General features: G+C 38.0%; 1 protein-coding gene across 1 annotated transcript; it reads left to right on the forward strand.

Annotated features, from left to right (window-relative positions):
• Window positions 1-314: 314 nt before the first annotated feature.
• LOC114250824 (peroxidase) lies at window positions 315-12,131 on the forward strand. The gene is made up of 12 exons (XM_028184861.2): window positions 315-412; window positions 775-953; window positions 1,787-1,963; window positions 2,498-2,688; window positions 3,176-3,374; window positions 4,317-4,514; window positions 5,182-5,332; window positions 6,762-6,938; window positions 8,756-8,906; window positions 10,901-11,102; window positions 11,513-11,621; window positions 11,993-12,131. The coding sequence occupies exons 1-12, from the start codon at window positions 315-317 to the stop codon at window positions 12,102-12,104; spliced, it is 1,944 nt and encodes a 647-aa protein (XP_028040662.2). The 3' UTR covers window positions 12,105-12,131.
• Window positions 12,132-12,659: the final 528 nt, after the last annotated feature.

The raw sequence follows: 12,659 nt of genomic DNA on the forward strand, positions 1-12,659 counted from the left end.
ACGCGGATAGGTACCACCGCCCTGCTTATTTCTGCCGTGAAGCAGTAATGCGTTTCGGTTTGAAGGGTGGAGCAGCCGTTGTAACTATACTGAGATCTTAGAACTTATATCTTAAGGTGGGTGGCGCATTTACGTTCTAGATGTCCATGGGCTCCAGTAACCACTTTTAACCAGGTGGGCTGTGAGCTCGTCCACACATCTATGCAATAAAAAATGAAATAAAAAAATTACTTGGAAAAACTGGGCTTGTTCCTATACTTTTTTTTTTCTTTCTGAAAGTAAATTTTGTTATTTCAGGAGCATCCGGTAAGACAATGATAAAGTTGTTAGTTGTTTATATTCTTCTGTTAAGTCACTGTCTTGCTTTTGACTTTTTAGAAAGATGTAACAAATGCTCTAAAGCTTGTCCTAGGTAAGTGACCAAAAGTAATTGTCCGATATTAAAATACATTAAAAATGTCACTCCGATTTCATAGAACTATAGTGTCGACGACAGTCATATGTATGTCAATTTATACTCTTATAATAGCTATAATAAAGTAGTTAGTAGATAAGTAATATATATAATAATATATATTATATCTCTTCAAACACGTAAAACGTGTAAACGTGTTAAATTAAGTATACAAAGATAACGTATTATAAGTATTATTTCAGTTTCTGATCTTTACATTCATTACTGAAAGTTGTGCCTTTGGATCATAAAGTTTCAGATCCAACGTGTAAAGAAAACACGCATGTTATATTACACTATAACAAAAGTTACATTTTTAGTCACCAAGTATTTTCTAATTCCGAAAAAGGCAATTCTTCGGCATGTGCTAAGCCTTCGAAATCATGTCAAGATTCAAAATATAGAACTCTTGATGGATCGTGTAATAATCTAAAGCACACAGAATGGGGCATGTCAGAGACACCGTACTGGAGGCTAGTTCAGAATAACTATGGTGATGGTAAGTTTTGTAAAACTATTAGTACAATTGCTGTGGGTCTTAGTTCGAACATAATTCGATGATGGTGACCGTGATACCGCAAGATTTGCAAGCTTTAAATTCACGATTAACATTTTATCGTGTTTTTGACAACTAAAAGTCATCTATTTTATGTTTTTAAAAACATTAAAGCTCGCAAATAACATCTAAACACAAACACAAAGCTTCGGTTGGCGGATAAAGTGGAAAGTGGTACTTAACTGAATTTATTGTTTTTTTTTCTTAAATATCGGTAGATTATTATTGTTTTTTTTTGCTATTTTATGGCCCACCTTATTTTTAGCAGGAAAACAGACAACGTATTTTGCGTCGCCGCAAAACCTATTTCTGCCGCATGTTTTCTAGGTAGCAAAAATATGTTAAACAAAAACAAAGCGATGTAAAAATGGATATAAAATTTCTTGACGATCAAATAAACGAATACGCTTATGCGTTCTATGAAATTGAGCAGTGGTCAATTTACATTTTGCGGGTTTGTTCACAAACGACTTCGCAGGAATGATATCGTCTTATCAAGCTCACAGAATTTATTAAATCCTTCCCGTGGGTCCTTTATAGAAAAAGTATAAATGAATGCAAAATAGTATCAAATAAAATCACTTTCACAAGTTAACATAATTGATTTATCTTTAGTACTCAAACCCGTAGAAAGTCGTTATTTGTTGTATAAAATGTGTATATTAATTCAAAATATAACATTAACAAAAATATTTATTTAATTAAATAAGGACACTGACGAGTTAAATTTAAGACTCAGAAAGAAAATTCTTATTCTTATTAATTTTATTTCTTAGGTATCAGCTCATTACCAATATCAAGTACGGGAAAGCCCTTGGTTAGTGCTCGTCAAATCCGATTAAGCGTTTTCACTAATAAAGAAATAAATGACCAGAAATACACGCTCCTCACCATGCAATGGGGCCAACTTATAGCTCACGACATGTCGCTGGCAGCCCCGCCTCCGTCGTCAGGTATGTTATTTGCGGATCACAATCACGATCTAATTTCAAGTCTCATCAATTTTATATTTCAAATAGTATGATCGTTTGTTTCCGAAACGCATGGAACAGCAGCAAAATACCGGATTTAATTAATCAATTTCAGATTTATGTTATGTGTTTTGTTGGAAGGACTTAATGTAAGTTCGCACGGGTATTTATCACCATTCTGCCGCGAAGCAGTACGCGTTCTGGTCTGAAAGATGGTACAGCCATTGTTAACTACAATTGGCATTGCGTCCTCACGTCTAAAGGTGGATGACGGAATTCCCGTAGTGAAGTCTAGAAACTCCAGTATTTACACCAGATAGGCCGAGAGATCGTTCACCATCTGAATTAAATCAAAACTAAAAAAAATCTGTTTGCCTTTTGAAGGCTAACGCGTCCAGCTTTCAATATTATTTATCAAAATTATAATAAAACACTATGCTAATTACGTGATAACATAGAATAGGTTTTATAATACTAAAGTTTTTACGGTCATAACAAATAATTTTCATTTTCCAGAGGTTCCCGTATGCTGTACTTCGAACGGAATGTACACCGATGAAGCATCTACAAATGCTCAATGCGCTGCTATTGGAGTTCCAGTCAACGATCCTGTACGTGGCCCCCTAGGGATAAAATGTTTGGAATTCGACCGTACAAAAACAACTAAACATAACAATTGCACGGCCCCGAAAGTTCCTGCTGATCCGGTTAGTAATACAAATGCTTTAAATAGGTACGCGCTTTTTTTTTAATTGCTTAGATGGGTGGACGAGTTCCCGGCCCACCTGGTATTAAGTGGTTACTGGATCCCATCGACATTTACAACGTAAATGCGCCACTCACTTTGAGATATAAGTTCTATGGTATAGTTACAACGGCTGCCCCACCCTTCAAGCCGAAACGCATAACTGCTTCACGGCAGAAATAGGCGGAAGTATATCAGAAATATGGTAATGTTTTTAAAATCTCACATCTATTATGTAAAAAATTATACAAAAGAAAAATGTTCTGTATCGTTACGAAAATTAGTTTTTGAATGTTGGTCGTTGTGTTGTATGCTTTCGAATGCTGTTTATTCACATTTATTTGATAGCAGATAATAATAAGTAGTAGTTGAAAAATAGGTTAATAGTTTTTCTAATATTTTATACACAATACATAATAAATCGAAGTAATTATTAATCCTTATATCAGATATCATCAACGACATCTTTCATGGATCTATCCTTTGTATATGGAAACAATGAAGACCAAGCATCACCATTACGAGCATGGTGTGGAGGAAGGCTGCTGCACGTGATAAGAAAAGGCCAAGAGTGGCTTCCGCAAGACCCAGAAGCCAATATTACTTGCGACATGAAAAATCGAACAAATTCGCCTTGTTATTTAGCTGGTAATATTTAGATACATCTACTTAATAGCTGCTTTTAAGGTGCTCTGTGTCTTTTTCACCATTTATAGCGCACTTCTTAATCGGTTGATGGTTACTTGAGATTATCATATCAGTAAACGTTTACAAAATACATTTATTTAAAACATAAATCCAGTGATTAAGTTTTACGGAAACTAAAAACGTAGTTGAGCGTGCTGCAAGAATGTAATTATGATTTTTTTTTTATTGCCTTTGTAGGCAGACGGGCATACGGCCCACCTGATAATGAGTGGTTACCGTCGCCCATGAACTTCAGCAATGCTAGGGGCACAGCCAAGCCGCTGCCTACCGCTTAATACTCTCCACAAGCCTCGTTTGAAGAAGGACATGTCATAGCGCTCGGGAAACACCACATCTGGGGATAAAAAAAACCCCAGATGCGCGATGTTCACATCTTGTGAAATGTAGAAAGGGTTTGCTTATTACATTCGTTGTGGCTTCTAAGTTCATAGAAATATAGAAAATAATATATAATAATAATAATATAGAAAAGATTACTGAAACGAATAACATTCATAACTCGCTCTGTAGTCCCACAAAAATGCATTTTGGTGTGATCTGTTGTTGAATCACAACAAATATGAGTGGTTAAATAATTACTAAAACATAACGAATCAAAATTTTACAAACAAAACAAAATTAAACTAAATTAAAACAATGACATTATGTTTAGGGCCTTTCTCGAAGTTTTATATTTGACTATCAACCTGTTGTCCAACATCAACTGGCAGATCATTCAATAAAACGAATAAAGGATTTCAAAAATCAGTACAAATGGCACCTTTTTTGTAAAGTTCAACCAACGTAATATTTTGTTATTCGCTTGTTCACTGTTTAGGATTTTTATTTTCTTTTTATTTCCCAATAGTGTACTAAATTTGTTTGATTATTTGAATTTTAAAGGTGATTCCCGAGTAAACCAGAATCCTCAATTATCGATACTTCAAGTAGTATTGCTTCGTGAACATAATCGAATAGCAGACATTCTGTCATCATTAAACCCGCTTTGGACAGATGAAATAGTGTTCCAAGAAACAAGAAGAATCCTCATAGCAATGTTTCAGCATATCAGTTATTATGAGTATTTACCAATACTTCTAGGTAAGTATCAATCTTTTGTATGAAACTAATATTGGATATTTGTAATATGTTATTGGGCGCGGTGATATTCATGCTTTGGGATCAATCGGTTTCGGTAATTCCCAGAGAGTCTGTGATCGAAGTACTAGTATCTAACTAACATAAGGTCGATCCGTGGTGAATCTTCCCGTATCTAAATAGACATACTTTCATTATATTATTGCCCATTTCTTTCCATATTCAAAATGAGAGAGTTTTAACGACTTATAGAATATTTTGATGTAATTTCTGTTTCATATCATATTTGTTCTTCGAAAATTGTTATTCTTATAATAAATCAATTTCCAAGTGTAGCACTTCTCCGCGAGTAACTTCGTTAAATTTCGTAGTAATTTATTTCAAGTTAATACTTTGGGGCCTCTTGAAATAATACGATTTTTAACGATTATCGGAACACTGTATATTATTACGTACATACCGTAAAATTTTAATTTAAATAAAATTATTCAATGTTTGCTTAGTAAGTTATTGATTACTTCAATGTTATGTTTGAATCATAAATTTATTTTTTAATTTTTTTAAAAATGAATTTATGATTAGTCTGCAACAAAAAAAATCTTTTGCAAACGGTCTTCATTTGAAATTTAGTTTTCTTCTTGCTATTTATATGTTCCTTTGTTTTTCATAGGTGCCGAGAACATGGTTAAACATAAATTAATATACCTAGACGAAAAAAAATATGTGAATGATTACGATCCGAACATTAACCCGTCTATAATTAACGAACACGCCACAGCCGCCAACAGATTTTTTCATAGCTCCGTATATGGACACTTAGAGTAAGTTAAATAATTTTTTTGAATACAATAAACCGTCTGTTGCGTTCTAAAAAAAAAGTCTGTAATGCTCAAGGTGAATAAATTGTAAATTTATTGGGTGTAATACAACAATAATAGTGAATACTAATTGAAAGTTTACGAAACTTGAAGTCGTCGTGGCCTAACGGATAAGACGTCCGTCGCATTCGCGTTGAGCGATGCACCGGTGTTCGAATCTCAGGCGGGTACCAATTTTTCTAATGAAATACGTACTCAACAAATGTTCACGATTGACTTCCACGGTGAAGGAATAACATCGTGTAATAAAAATGAAACCCGCAAAATTATAATTTGCGTAATTACTGGTGGTAGGACCACTTGTGAGTCCGCGCGGGTGGGTACCATCACCCTGCCTATTTCTGCCGTGAAGCAGTAATGCGTTTCGGTTTGAAGGGTGGGGCAGCCGTTGTAACTATACTTGAGACCTTAGAACTTATATCTCGAGGTGGGTGGCGCATTTACGTTGTAGATGTCTATGGGCTCCAGTAACCACTTAACACCAGGTGGGCTGTGAGCTCGTCCAACCATCTAAGCAATAAAAAAAAAAATAAAAAAAAATAAACTTTAAGAATACTAGCGAATTTGCTATTCTGGGATTATCGTTAATTGTATGAAAAATATTTTTTTTTAAAATTCGGACATCAATTTTTCATTGACTGTCAACCACAATTGTGTACCAAGTTTCATCACAATAAGATAAGTGGCATAGGAGCACACAGAATACATGAAACATGTAAATATTTTTAATTATTAAAATTCTTTTTTGTTGCTTAGGTGAGTGGACGAGCTCACAGCCCACCTGGTGTTAAGTGGTTACTGGAGCCCATAAACATCTACGACATCCACTTTGAGATATAAGTTCTAAAATCTCAAGTATAGTTACGACGGCTGTCCCACCCTTCAAACCGAAACGCATTACTACTTCACGGTAGAAATAGGTTGGGTGGTGCTGCTTACCCGTGCGGACTCACAAGAGTTCCTACCACCAGTAATTACGCAAAGTAAAATTTACGGGTTTGATTTTTATTACACGATGTTATTCCTTCACCATGGAAGTCAATCGAGAACATTTGTTAAGTACGTATTTCATTAGAAAAATTAGTACGCCGCCTGCGGGATTCGAACATCGGTGCATCGCTCAACACGAATGCACCGGACGTCTTATCCTTTAGGCCACGATGACAACAATTATTAATGAAAAAAGAAATACATACTTTGCTTTACCATTATTTACTTGATACGTTGACAATATTTAGTATCTAGATTAGCCTGAATTAGGAAAGTTAGATTTGTGTTGCTTTTCTCCCTCTAACTAAAATTTACAACGTCTAATATTCAGTTTATTGGGCTTATTGATATAAAAGACATAATTTTCTGGATTTTTTTTTAGGAAATACCTTAAAAACCGTAAAGAAGCTGGCTCGATTAGGCTTAGTGACTGGTTGGACGATCCTTCAGTGATCGAAATGAACAATAATTTCCTTGAACTGTCTTTAGGCTTGACTATTGAACACCAAAGAGCCAATGATAGATATTACGATGTGGAATTAACAGAATATTTTGAAAGGTATGTTTGAGTTTCACAGCCGAAATAATAAAAAAAAAGAGTAAGTATGCACATGTTTTGTTGCGATTTTTGTTGAAAAGACATTGTATAACGTTCTACGCTGTCTTTAAAGCTTAAAATCGGTTGAGATACTCGGCTTTTGTCATAGTAAATCACAAGTCAACAACCGCATCATGAACTTCAGCGATATTGCGTTCATTGCCCGGAGTTAATTTCAAATAAGTTACACGAAATTTGAAACAACAAAAAATTTATTTATATTTGCAGACGAACATATATTTTTACACTCGGCGTTAAGCGTAGGTTTTATTATTTTAATAGAATCAAGTTTATTTTTTATTTATTTTTTATTGCTTAGATACCATACCATACTCGGAATAGCTGCCATTTCTGTGATGAGGTTCTGCTTCAATTGTACCAAAGTTGTGGGTTTGTTTTGTTAACAATACTCTTTTTTTTTCTTAGATGGGTGGACGAGCTCACAGCCCACCTGGTGTTATGTGGTTACTGGAGCCCATAGACATCCACAACGTAAATGCCCCACAACGACTGCCCCACCCTTCAAACCGAAATGCATCACCGCTTCACGACAGAAATAGGCAGAGTGGTGGCACCCACCCGCGCGGACTCACAAGAGGTCCTACCACCAGTAAGTAAAGTTAGACCTATTTAGGCTATGTATAATATCGTTTACGCTTGAGAAAAAACTATTTGTACCACTCTCGCTTAAACAACAGAAACCCACTTAAGGAAATGTTCAAAACGCATGTTTTAAGATGTTAAAATTGCTAAATCCTCCGGGTATATTATCCTAAATGGTCCCAGTTAAATGACTAAGACATAATAATAGCTAATTCGTTGTTACATATAAGGTTTCTATTTATTTTCAGATCAACGGGCTAAATTTCTCGTGTCTTAGATTACTAATTATATGTTTCCGAGACACGTGTTACACCTTATTAAGTTTAATTAGGCATTCTAAAAGTAATATGTGTAGGTTTGCCGTAGGTATCGTCTTAACTATGCCCCTGGCATTACTGACGTCCACGAGTGACGTAAAACATTAATTATGCCGGCAGTATATTCGCCTGATTACACTTCAATAAAAAAAATGGAATATTTCTCGGAAGCGTAGATAGCTGATAAAAATCATGTTCTATAGAAAATATTGAGTGTTTTTTTGTTGTTTTTGTTTTGTATTTAATTTACGTAAATAATAAATACATAGTTGATTCACAGAATCAACGGTCTCATAAGGACACGGAGAGCATCACAAGCATACCATTAAATCAGTCTCCAAAATTACAGAAATGAGACAAGACAGTTAAGGCCCCACATTTCAAGACGTTTCGCTTCCAATCCTTCAGAATATTTATGTAAATAAGAAAACTGTCGAAACTGGAAAAGGCATATCTAAAATTAAAGCAATTTGAGCTCTGTTATTATTTCAAATTGATAATAAACAAATAAGTGCGAACAAATCACACACGTTCATTTAGGCCAGAATTTAGGAACCTGTTTTATGGGTACTAGAGACTGACAAACATACTTATATACGTTTAAATATATACTTAAATAGATAATAAGCAACCAGACAAGGATAAAAAAAACCTGTTCATCAAACAAAATTTGCCCGATGTAGGAAGTCCATGGGCGACGGTAACCACTCACCATCAGGTGGGCCGTATGCTCGTCTGCATACAAGAGCAATAAAAAAAAAAAAATCTAACCCATGACCTTCCGCGCAACAGTCTGGGGCGCTAATTATTACTGCACCACTGAGTCAGTCAAGTCAAATTAGCGAATGATTTTTTCAGAGGGAGTAGTGAATTGGGTACTGATTTACGAGCTATAGACATCCAACGCAGTCGTGACCACGGTATCGGTACTTACGTGACTACTCGGGCGGTACTGGGCCTAGGGGTGCCCAAAGCATTCGACGACCTTGTTGGCTTAATACCTGATGACGTAAGTTACGCAACAAATGTTTTATTCTAAAATTCGAAGACCCTTTACTGGTGGTAGGGCTTCTTGTGAGTCCGCACGGGTAGGTACCACCACACCGCCTATTTCTGCCGTGAAGCAATAATGCGTTTCAGTTTGAAGGGTGAGGCAGCCGTTGTAACAATATTGAGACCTTAGAACTATCTATGGGCTCCAGTAACCACTTAACGCCAAGTGGGCTGTGAGCTCGTCCACCCATCTAAGCTATAAAAAATAAAAAAAGGCCCGAGTTTTTGGTGACTTTTATCTTCTATTCGATTCTAAACTAGCCCTATGACTTGAGGACTAAAATACTAAGGATTCGTACTTGTGTCGTGTTCGCTCTTGATTATAGCGGTAACCGACGTGTTTCTCAACAAAAATGCTGTGATTTTGAGATTGTCCTATATAGTCCACCCAATCTCGGCGGTCCGTGCTGGAGTCATGGTCCAGACGGCTGGCTGATCCTTCGGCCGGTCGTAGGACCGTCGAGGCGATTCGCCCGGTCCTTGTGGATTGGGTGAATCGTGACAGAGGACGCCTCACTTTCCGGCTCACGCAGGTGCTCACTGGGCATGGTTGCTTCGGTGAGTTCCTGCACCGGATCGGAGCCGAGCCGACGGCAGAGTGCCACCATTGTGGTTGCGACTTGGACACGGCGGAGCACACGCTCGTTGCCTGCCCCGCATGGGAGGGGTGGCGCCGTGTCCTCGTCGCAAAAACAGGAAACGACTTGTCGTTGCCGAGTGTTGTGGCATCGATGCTCGGCGACGACGAGTCGTGGAAGGCGATGCTCGACTTCTGCGAGTGCACCATCTCGCAGAAGGAGGCGGTGGGGCGCGTGAGAGACGCACAATCCCGCCGCCGTCGAGCGGGGGCCAGGGAGGCGGATCTCGCCCAAGCCCTGGCCCTCTAAGTGTTTCGGGTCCCCCTCACATGTCGGTCTGGGGACCGGCGAAGGGGGCCTAAGAAGACGACGTGCAAGCTGCTCTGCACGCGTTTTACGCAAGAGCATCCGGGTGATGGAAGGCCGGCTATCCTCGACTCACGCTGGTTCTGGTCCAGCGGGGTATTCCGTAGGATAGCTCACTCTAACCGGCGCCATCTAGGCGGGCTTCGGATAGCCTGCCGACCGAGAGGGCTGGTGGTCGTGGCGCCGACGACCGCCGCCGCGCCGGTCCGGCGTCCCGAGGGGGAGGGTGATGGGAGAGATGTGCTCCGCACTAAACGCTTCACTTTCCCCCCTCTGCCTCTTCATGAGTTCTGTCTCATGCGAGGTTTGGACGTTGGTTATTGAGCGACAGGAGGTTTTAGTCAGTTCGACTCTGACATGCCCCGCCCTCCATCCCCAGTGGAGGGCGGAAGTCCGGCGATTTCCTCCTGACAAAAAAAAAAAAAATATATAGTCCATAGTGTTTTTTTTTTATTGCCCTTGTAGGCAGACGAGCATACGGCCCACCTGATGGTGAGTGGTTACCGTCGCCCATGGACTTCAGCAATGCCAGGGGCAGAGCCAAGCCGCTGCCTACCGCTTAATACTCTCCAAGTGTGATTGGATGTAGGAATAGCCAGTGTGAAACCCACTTGGTAGCTTATTAGACATGTAGATTTAACGTGACTGATCATAGAGTACAACGCATGTGACCACAACGTGGCCACGATGGTTTACCACAGCAAACTTATTGTACATAGAACTGCCTACATCATTGCTTTTGTTAAACTTGATGGGTAGACTAAGTCACGGTTTGTCTGATGCTACCGGATCTCATTTCTACGGGACATCAACAAAGTTATTAATAGATTGTCTAAAGATTGTGGCATCCTTCAAGCGCGTGACTTTTACACCATAGAAACAAGAAACTTGTGAAAGCTCATGAAAGCAAAGGACAAAGTCAGTTTTTACTGAGAAGGACACTCGTTTAACTGTGGCTCGAATAAGGACATAACTTCAGGATGCTTAATTATTATTTATTTCGCAGCTAATAGAAAAATTATCAGAACTGTACCCAAGCATTGATGATGTAGAACTGAGTGTCGCCGGATCTTTGGAAATACAAGAAAAGAACACTCAAGTCGGACCAACGTTTCTCGGTATATTGTTAAAGCAATTTTACAACACACGTGTCGGTGATAGATACTTTTATGAAAACGGAGAAAATGAAAAAATTGCATTTACTTTAGGTAAGTTCATTATTTTTCTTTTTTTTTTTATTGCTTAGATGGGCGGACGAGCTCACAGCCCACCTGGTGTTAAGTGGTTACTGGAGCCCGTAGACATCTACAACGTAAATGCGCCACCCGCCTTGAGATATAATTTCTAAGGTCTCAAGTATAGTTACAACGGCTGGCCCACCCTTCAAGCTGAAACGCATTACTACTTCACGGCAGAAATAGGTAGGGTGGTGGTACCTACCCGTGCGGACTCACCAGAGGTCCTACCTCCAGTAATTACGCAAATTATAATTTTGCGGGTTTGCTTTTTATTACACGATGTTATTCCTTCACCGTGGAAGTCAATCGTGAACATTTGTTAAGTACGTATTACATTACATAAATTATATATATAAAATGATTATTTATTATAATTACAGAGCAGCTTCAGAGTATTCGATTAGGATCGTCGGTGGCGCGATTATTCTGTGACAACGTGAAGGGTATACAAAAGATGCAACCAAATCCCTTCGAGAAGATATCCGAGAAGTATTAAAAAATGCTTATATTACATTAATCGTATTAAATGCTTTAATTTCTAATATTAAAAACAAATGGCAAAATTCTTTACGAGAGTAGGGATGTTAACAGCTTCCCATCAATCCCAGTAAAGCCTGGTATGCAAGAGATATATATATATGTATGGACCTCTTGCATACCAGGCAAATGAATGTGGCAAATGAATCTTGCGCTTTGGTTTGTATGGTAAGATAATCAAATTTAGTTTTTTCGATTATGGTTTTTTAGAGCCGTACAACCATTGACCGATAACTCAATCGTTTGTATCTTTTACATAGTAATGTGTATCTCTACCTTTTCCTTAGTTATAAATATAATTAAGTGTCTTCATTTCTTTACAGAAACAAACTGGTCCCATGTGAAGAAATTCCAACTATCGACTTGAATCTATGGAAAGAGAAACCAACGTCACTTTTAAAAATCTGGCTTTCGTTTCTTAGTTCAATTATATAATACTGTTAATAATTTAATCATTGTTATTCGAAATTCTGCTGAACTAACTTAGAGAGAATATTTAGAACTAAAACATGTTTTTCTGATAATATACATTTATTATTCCATGTTCTCATAATGTTTTGTCTGCGTGAATAAAGTAAATAATATATATATGTATATGATTATAATGTGGAATATTCATTGCTTTTGACGGCCGTCGAGCATATAGGGCACACGATGATTGGAGGTTATCCTCACTTATAGCAGCCGTGGTGTAAATGTTTTGTTTTAACTTATATTAAGAACATGGTGGCTACATGCGCGTATTGAATACCGAATGGTCCAGGAGCCAAGTACAACTTCAGTTAATTATTTCCTCTCGAACGAAACTTCGTAAAATGCATTAGGGACCTATACTATGAATACTCGCGACCGTCAGCTGCGACTCCGTGTGTGGGGCGGGCGGTGGCAGCCTCCCACGTATGGAGAAAAAAAAGGTTTTTTCAGTAATTTCCTCCCATTTGAAATTTTGTCAGATTATAGTTAACCTAGTATTTTGAAGGAAAAAAAAGT

The sequence above is a fragment of the Bombyx mandarina genome, chromosome 06, assembly GCF_030267445.1.
Source record: "Bombyx mandarina strain Sakado chromosome 06, ASM3026744v2".
Taxonomy (NCBI): Eukaryota; Metazoa; Arthropoda; class Insecta; order Lepidoptera; family Bombycidae; genus Bombyx; species Bombyx mandarina.

Bases quoted from the DNA above. Each gene is read 5' to 3' on its own strand.
- LOC114250824 (XM_028184861.2), top strand. From the start codon at position 315: ATGATAAAGTTGTTAGTTGTTTATATTCTTCTGTTAAGTCACTGTCTT. The intron at 3,375-4,316 runs GTAATATTTAGA...TGAATTTTAAAG, and splicing joins TTCGCCTTGTTATTTAGCTG to GTGATTCCCGAGTAAACCAG. The intron at 11,622-11,992 runs GTATTAAAAAAT...ATTTCTTTACAG, and splicing joins TTCGAGAAGATATCCGAGAA to AAACAAACTGGTCCCATGTG.